At 49.3% G+C, this 6,258-nt stretch overlaps 1 protein-coding gene across 1 annotated transcript; it reads left to right on the top strand.

Annotated features, from left to right (window-relative positions):
• Positions 1-951: 951 nt before the first annotated feature.
• Positions 952-5,732, top strand: ZNF689 (zinc finger protein 689). Its single transcript, XM_006871904.1, has 3 exons — positions 952-1,497; positions 1,700-1,813; positions 4,251-5,732. The coding sequence occupies exons 1-3, from the start codon at positions 1,293-1,295 to the stop codon at positions 5,432-5,434; spliced, it is 1,503 nt and encodes a 500-aa protein (XP_006871966.1). The 5' UTR covers positions 952-1,292; the 3' UTR covers positions 5,435-5,732.
• Positions 5,733-6,258: the final 526 nt, after the last annotated feature.

Raw genomic sequence — 6,258 nt, 5'->3', positions numbered from 1 at the left:
TGTCTAATTCAAAATGGCCATTACCAGTTCCTTTTTTGCTCAATAACGCCAAGGATATCTATCTTCAAGTGTTAACACTTCATTTTTGACAACTTTCAATTTTCCTAAATTCATACTTTATACATTCCACATTCTGATTACTAATGGCTGTTTGCAGCTGTTTCTTTTCATTTTGAGTCATGCCATATCAGCAAATGAAGGTCCAAAAAACTTTACTTCATCCACATCATTAAAATTGACTCTACTTTGAGGAAGCAGCTCTTCCCCTGTTGTATTCTGAGTGAAAGGGTTGGAAGGCAGTATATCAGACAATATTCCACGGCTATTCATAAGGTTTTCACTGTTCAAGTTGTTTCAGAAGTAAAGTGCTAGGTCCTTCCTAGTCTATGTTAGTCTGGAAGCTCCGCTAAAACCTGTTCCCCTGGTATTTGAAATAGCAGTAGCATAACTTTGAGTATCACAGAAACGTGTAAGCCACCACAGTATGGCAAACAGACAAACGAATGATGAGTAAATAATAAGATGAAGCATGTAATAAATTGGGCATGATGCCTTCCCCTGTAAACGGAAAGATTAATTACTTTCACAAAAGGGTAACAATAAATTTAACTATTATCCAAAGCGAAGTCTCTTAAACAGACACAAAAAAGAACCCAGTGCCAAGGTAGACCATAGTGGCTGTGTCGCTCAAATCCGTCCCTCCCTTAAACCTAGGCTGAGCATACCTGAGAAAAATAGCCATGGGGCCTCTTATGGATCCCAAGTAGCTGCTTCCCTACTTCCAACTCAAACAAGTCACAGTTCCAACTTCTTGCCCTTACACGTCCATTGACTTCATTCAAACAGGCCGCGTACATTAGCACCCAATCAGAACTTTCATTCTTTGGTCGCCGCCCAATGACCGCATGCAGTGGGAAACAGGGGCGGGGCGTGAAGCCCAATCGTAGCGCCATTACACTTGAGGGCAAAGGGGTTAGGAAGCCGGCATGGCGTTCAGGTCAATAAAATCGATAGCTGGAAACCGCCTGTGTTCCAGGCAAAGGCGGTGCAGTAGTAGCGCCGCCATTTTCCCCGAAGGCATCTTCCGGTGCCTTTCACCCACGTTCGGGCAGGAGTTTCCTGGATAACAGCAAAAGGTTTCCGTTAGCCCTGCAGGCGACCGATTCCATCACCTCCAGGCCTTCCGGCCAAGCTCGTCTCTGGCCCGGCGGAGACTTAAATTCCGGAATTCACCAGGGCCCAGGGGCCGAGACCCGGACGAGGGAGGCCGTGGCACCGGCTTCGCGGGTCCAATGGCGCCGCCTTCAGCCCCTCTCTCCGCGCGGGGACCTGGAGAAGCCAGGACTGGCGGGCGGAGGGGAAGGAGGCCGAGGGCCGTGCGGTTCGCGGACGTGGCCGTGTACTTCTCTCCCGAGGAGTGGGGGTGTCTGCGGCCCACGCAGAGGGCCCTGTACCGGGACGTGATGCGGGAGATCTACGGCCACCTGGGCGCGCTAGGTGAGGCCCGGCCCAATCCGCTTCCGCGGGACGGAAGGAATGAAGGAGCCTGGGGGCGGGGGAGAGGGCTGGGAGTCTAGGGTGCCGGCGAACGACCAGGTTGGTTCAGGAGAGGGGAACAAGGGCGCAGCAGGAGATGCCACCGGGTTGGCTTTTACTTAGCGTTATCTATGAGCTGGCCCTCAGACTGGTTCTTCTCCAGGGTGTGCAGGTCCCAAACCAGCCCTCATCTCCTGGTTGGAACGAAACGCTGATGACTGGGAACCGGCAGCCCTGGATCCGCAGAAGTGCCCGAGAGGGATAACAGTCCAGAGAAGTGAGTGAAAAATGTCCATGGAGACCCTGAAGTCTTCTTTTAACAACTTGGTTCAGAATTTTGGTCCGCCCAGGAGTACCCAGGACTGTGTTGTGGTGCTGCATTTACTGGGCTTATTTTCACCACCTCGGAATCTTCTTTCTCTGATGGTGGGGTTGGACTACCAAGCGGAACCAAGTTTAACGGTGTCAGTTTGCAAACTAACCACCTGCAGTTCTGCAGTACGTGAATCAGTCAGCTCTTTAAAGGGGCCAGCCTCCTTCCCAAGATCCCTGCACCCCACCCTCCATTATACGGGCATTTTAACTCACAGAGTCTGCTTCACTTGAGTTTTTCTGGATTTAGATTGAAGGGAGCTGATGGCGAGCTTCTGAGGGTGCAGGATGACCCTGCATTCTCCGTAAAACGCGGATTCTGGTAAAAGAGCCCAGATCCACCTACAGGGGCAGATGGAACTGTTTAGGCTGGAATTTCTTTGTCAGAATCTTTTAAGACTAATTTCTGATCATGTTATTTCCTCACTTATAACTTTTCAGTTCTTGCTAAGGCAGGTTCTCAAATGGCTACCAATTACATTTAAATCACTTGGCAAGCTTGATTAGAATACAGATTCCTAAACCCCACTCCAGAACTATTGATTCACTCTGTGTGTGTCTAGAAACTTTGGTGTGTGTTTTAATAGGTCCATATGGTTTGGATGTGTTGTCTTGGTTTGAAAACTATTAGATAAAAGATCCTAACAAATGCTTACAATACTGGTTCTCAAGAGTATGGTCTTCAGACCAGCAGCAGCAGCTGCTGGGAACTTGTCAGAAGTGCACATTCCTGGGTCCCACAGGATGAATCCCAAACCTGAGAGTAGGACCAAGCAATCTGTTTTAACAAGCCCTCCAAATGTTTCTGATCACAATAAAATTTCAGACCCATTGGTTCTCAAGGCCTTCCATGCTCAGTCACTGCCAAGCCCATCCCTCTTTTGTATCCATTTCTTGTCTTATACTTTCTCAGTATCTTAAGACTCTTATAGTACCCTCCACACACTGAGGTTTGGGATTTTTTCATGCTGTCTCCTCTGCTGGGTCAGATGTTTCCACCTTTTTAACTTTCATTAGGAGTGCTGATAGCACAGTGGACAACTAGCCGCAAGGCTGGAGGTTCAAATGTAAGGGAAAAGGATGAGATTGTCTGGTCCCATAAAGCTTTACAGTCTCAGAAACCCTACTCTGTCCTCTAGGGTAGCTCTGAGACAGAGTGGGCTCGATGGCAGTGGGTTTGGTTTGATTTTGGAGCCCTCCGTTATGCTAATTCAACCTTGAAAAGTCAGGTAAATAAACTCTGGCTCATCCACAGGCCATTGTAAAGTAAGGACATGTGCTGACATAAAGATCGCCAGCATTTAGTAAGTGAAAAATTGCATGTGCTGTATGTATGTGCTGTCTTTTATGTAAGAAAGGTTGGGGAAGAAAACATGTATTTAAATTTTCATGAAACACTGGAAGACACAAATTAATAGAGTTTCTATAGAGTAGATTGGGAGAAATACGAGGCTTTCTGCTCAGATTTGCAGCCTTGGAGACTATATAGGGTTGCTATGAGTTGGAACCGACTCGACAGCACTTAACAACAACTATGGAGTAGATGGGTACAAGACTTCTCTGTTTCTTTTTAAAACATTTTGTATTTTGAACCATGTACACTTCTTACCTCAACAAAGACTTTTCATTTTAATAACGTCAGCTTAATCTCTTTCCAAGGAACCCTGGTGATGGAATGGGTTAAGCATTGGGCTGCAGAGTTGGTGGTCTAAACCCATCAGCTGTTCCACAGGAGAAAGATGAGGCTGTCTGTTCCCATAAACATTTATAGTTTTGAAAGTCCTAAGGAGCAGTTTTACTGTGCCTGTAGGGACAACTCAATGGCAGTGGATTTGGTTTGGTTTTGATAACTTCTTCCAAAACACCTCTGACTTCCCAGGCTGTATTAGGGCCTCCTGTAAAGCCCATCTGTAGTACTGTGTCACACAACAGTTGTGAAGATGGTGCACAAGTGGGCAGTGTTTCATTCTGTTATGTATGCATAGGGTCTCTATGAGATGGAACCAACCCAATAGCACCTAACAGTATCATCAACAACAGTGTCACACTTGGAATCTTGGTGTGGTGCTGTAGGATAGGCACTAGACTGCTAACCAAAAGGTCAGCAGTTCAAATCCACTAGTCGCTCCTTGGAACCTAGATAGGGTTGCTATGAGTCAGAACTTAACTCGACAGCACTTAACAACAAACCACCACCACCAACAGCGTCACACTTAGCTGTGTATGCTGCTAACACTGAGCTGAGTCTGTCTCAGTACGGAGCCACCTCAGCATATAGGTCTGTAATAGCCCAGAGTAGAAATCCAGTGGTGTTAAATTAATTTCTCCCCGTGTCTCTATAGAAACCAGGACCAGAAAGAAGAATGAGGAGAAGGAAGTATTCCCACCTAAGGAGGCCCCTCGAAAGGGGAAGCGAGGGCGCCGGCCCAGCAAGCCCCGACTAATCCCCAGGCAGACATCTGGGGGTCCCATCTGCCCTGACTGTGGCTGCACCTTCCCAGATCACCCAGCCCTGGAGAGCCACAAGTGTGCCCAGAATCTGAAAAAGCCTTATCCTTGCCCTGACTGTGGGCGCCGCTTTTCCTACCCATCATTGCTGGTCAGTCACCGGCGAGCACACTCTGGTGAGTGTCCCTATGTTTGTGACCAGTGTGGCAAACGTTTCTCCCAGCGCAAGAACCTCTCCCAACACCAGGTGATCCACACGGGGGAGAAACCCTACCACTGCCCTGACTGTGGCCGCTGCTTCCGGAGGAGCCGCTCCCTGGCCAATCACCGAACCACGCACACAGGTGAGAAACCCCACCAATGTTCGAACTGTGGCCGTCGCTTCGCCTACCCCTCTCTGCTAGCCATCCACCAGCGTACACACACAGGAGAGAAGCCCTACACCTGCCTGGAATGTAATCGCCGCTTCCGCCAGCGCACTGCCCTGGTCATCCACCAGCGCATCCACACTGGAGAGAAGCCCTACCCCTGTCCTGACTGTGAGCGCCGTTTCTCCTCATCTTCCCGCCTGGTCAGTCACCGGCGGGTGCACTCTGGGGAGCGCCCCTATGCCTGCGAGCACTGTGAGGCCCGCTTCTCCCAGCGCAGTACGTTGCTCCAGCACCAGCTCTTGCACACGGGAGAGAAGCCCTACCCCTGCCCAGACTGCGGACGTGCCTTCCGGCGGAGCGGCTCTCTGGCCATCCACCGCAGCACACACACAGAGGAGAAGCTGTACGCTTGTGATGACTGTGGCCGCCGCTTCGCTTACCCCTCGCTACTGGCCAGTCACCAGCGGGTGCACTCAGGCGAACGGCCCTATGCCTGTGACCTCTGCTCTAAGCGCTTTGCCCAGTGGAGCCACTTGGCGCAGCACCAGCTACTGCACACGGGGGAGAAGCCTTTTCCTTGCCTTGAGTGTGGCCGTTGCTTCCGTCAGAGATGGTCTCTGGCTGTCCACAAGTGTAACCCCAAGGCCCCAAACTGTAGTCCTCGATCTACTATAGAGGGGCCTAGCCAGAAGGGCAACACCCTTTAGAGTGGGCAGGCTGGTCTAAAGGATTCCAAATCCTCCATTTCATGGAAGACCTCAAAAAAAAGGTTAAGAGGAGCCCTGGTCATACAGCACAGAGTCAATGAAAACCCGGGTGTCCTGCTACATACACAAGGATTCTAAGTATATTCCACCTGCTGGCTGCCTTACTGTGTCTGGAACAGTGACATCATTCATTTCAAGTTTTGCAAACTACCCTGTGCTAAAATACTTTCTGTGTATGGGCATCAGGGCTGGAAGTGCTCTCCACCTATTATAGAGGCTGACTACTTTTCTAGATTGTGAGAATCCCATTTACAGGGGACCGGACCTTCCCCTCCTCTGCCTCCTTCTTCATATCAAGGTGGAATGAACTGGTTTAGTTCCCGTGTTATAGCACTCCTGCCAACTAGTCTTGCTTGAAAACCTCTCTTGATAGGGAGCTAATTACCTCACAAAGCAGGTCATTTCATTGAGGGATAGCTCAGATCTTCAGTGGGCTGTTGAGTACTGCCTTTTCCCTCCCTGTAAGCCTTACCCAAGGATATACTGAGTTCTTCAGCTAGATGGTTAGCTCTTCAGATAACTGCCCCCACTAATTTGGTCAATAATTCTTTAAAGACAGCTTCAGTTCCCATGTGCTCTCTCTCTCAACATTTTTTTTTTTTCCCAGTGTTCCTTTTAAAAGACCATACGGGAATAAGCCAGTGCTTAGTGGTTAGGAATCGGGCTGTGAACCGCAAGGTCAGCAGTTCGAAACTACCAGCTGTTCCGCGGGAGAAAGATGAGGCTTTCTGCTCCTGTAAAGATTTACAGCCTCGGAAACCTTG

The sequence above is a fragment of the Chrysochloris asiatica genome, unplaced genomic scaffold (genome assembly GCF_000296735.1).
Source record: "Chrysochloris asiatica unplaced genomic scaffold, ChrAsi1.0 scaffold00178, whole genome shotgun sequence".
In the NCBI taxonomy this organism is placed as follows: domain Eukaryota; kingdom Metazoa; phylum Chordata; class Mammalia; order Afrosoricida; family Chrysochloridae; genus Chrysochloris; species Chrysochloris asiatica.
This window is presented reverse-complemented; position numbering and strand designations above follow the sequence as displayed.

Bases quoted from the DNA above. Each gene is read 5' to 3' on its own strand.
- ZNF689 (XM_006871904.1), top strand. From the start codon at position 1,293: ATGGCGCCGCCTTCAGCCCCTCTCTCCGCGCGGGGACCTGGAGAAGCC. The intron at 1,498-1,699 runs GTGAGGCCCGGC...GTTCTTCTCCAG, and splicing joins CGGCCACCTGGGCGCGCTAG to GGTGTGCAGGTCCCAAACCA. The intron at 1,814-4,250 runs GTGAGTGAAAAA...GTGTCTCTATAG, and splicing joins AGGGATAACAGTCCAGAGAA to AAACCAGGACCAGAAAGAAG.